This window comes from Camelina sativa, unplaced genomic scaffold (genome assembly GCF_000633955.1).
Source record: "Camelina sativa cultivar DH55 unplaced genomic scaffold, Cs unpScaffold00566, whole genome shotgun sequence".
Classification (NCBI taxonomy): Eukaryota; Viridiplantae; Streptophyta; class Magnoliopsida; order Brassicales; family Brassicaceae; genus Camelina; species Camelina sativa.
The window spans coordinates 85,084-85,955 of NW_010921733.1; the positions used below are offsets into that span (position 1 = coordinate 85,084).

Sequence of the window (872 nt, forward strand, 5' to 3'; positions counted from 1 at the left end):
AGGAGGACTCACCCGACGTCATCTACCTCACTCACCTCACCACTCACGACTCCATCTACCAAATGCGCCTTGGCTTCCCTTCCCTCTCCTCTTTCCCCTTGTGGAATCGATCCCCATGGTATCTCACATGCTTCATGTGGCCCTTCACTCTCCTATGCTCATTTGTTCTCACCTCCGCTCTCTCCTCGCGCACCTTGGTCTTTGAGCGAAACCGTCTCCGTCACCTCACCCTTCACTCTCACCTCCTTCCCAAGTTTTCCTTTCACGTAAGCATTTTCCTCTCTCTCTTGACACAAACGTACGGGTTTACTTTTTATGTTAGACTTCACTACTATTTTTTCAAACAAACAACAACACATGCGTGCGTAATTTTTTTAATTTGAACAAAGAAATATTTTCTCGTGGGTATACCTTTTGTAATTTTCATATAAAGTTTAATACTAATTTTGCCTCATAAAACATGCGGTCGTAGTATAAATCACAGCGCCGCCATGAGTCCATCAACAATTTAATAGAGGGAGCTATCCTTGAAGCAGATGCAAAGGGTGTAAAAGTAATGAGTCTTGGCCTCATGAACAATGTAAGTTTATTTACTTCAAAGCTATCATATATATATGAATATTGAATAACTATTGGATAAGTAACTAATTAACACACGATTAATGAGCGGGCGGAGCTAAACGGGTATGGAGAGATGTACGTGCAAAAGTATCCAAAGTTGAAGATAAGACTAGTGGATGGAAGCAGCATGGCAGCTGCGGTGGTGGTCAACAATATTCCTAAGGAAACCACAGAGATTGTCTTTAGAGGAAATCTCACAAAGGTTGCGTCGGCCGTTGTCTTTGCTCTATGCCAAAAGGGCGTCAAGGTGT

At 42.7% G+C, this 872-nt stretch overlaps 1 protein-coding gene across 1 annotated transcript in view; it reads left to right on the forward strand.

Moving 5' to 3' along the window:
- Positions 1–7: 7 nt before the first annotated feature.
- LOC104773539 (protein CER1-like 1) overlaps positions 8–872 on the forward strand; it is a 2,727-nt gene continuing 1,862 nt past the window's right edge. Inside the window, exons 1-3 of the mRNA XM_019242685.1 lie at positions 8–266; positions 473–580; positions 668–870. Of these exons, the coding sequence (XP_019098230.1) occupies positions 63–266; positions 473–580; positions 668–870 (515 nt within the window). The 5' untranslated portion in view covers positions 8–62. The remainder of the gene's footprint in view (positions 267–472; positions 581–667; positions 871–872) is intronic.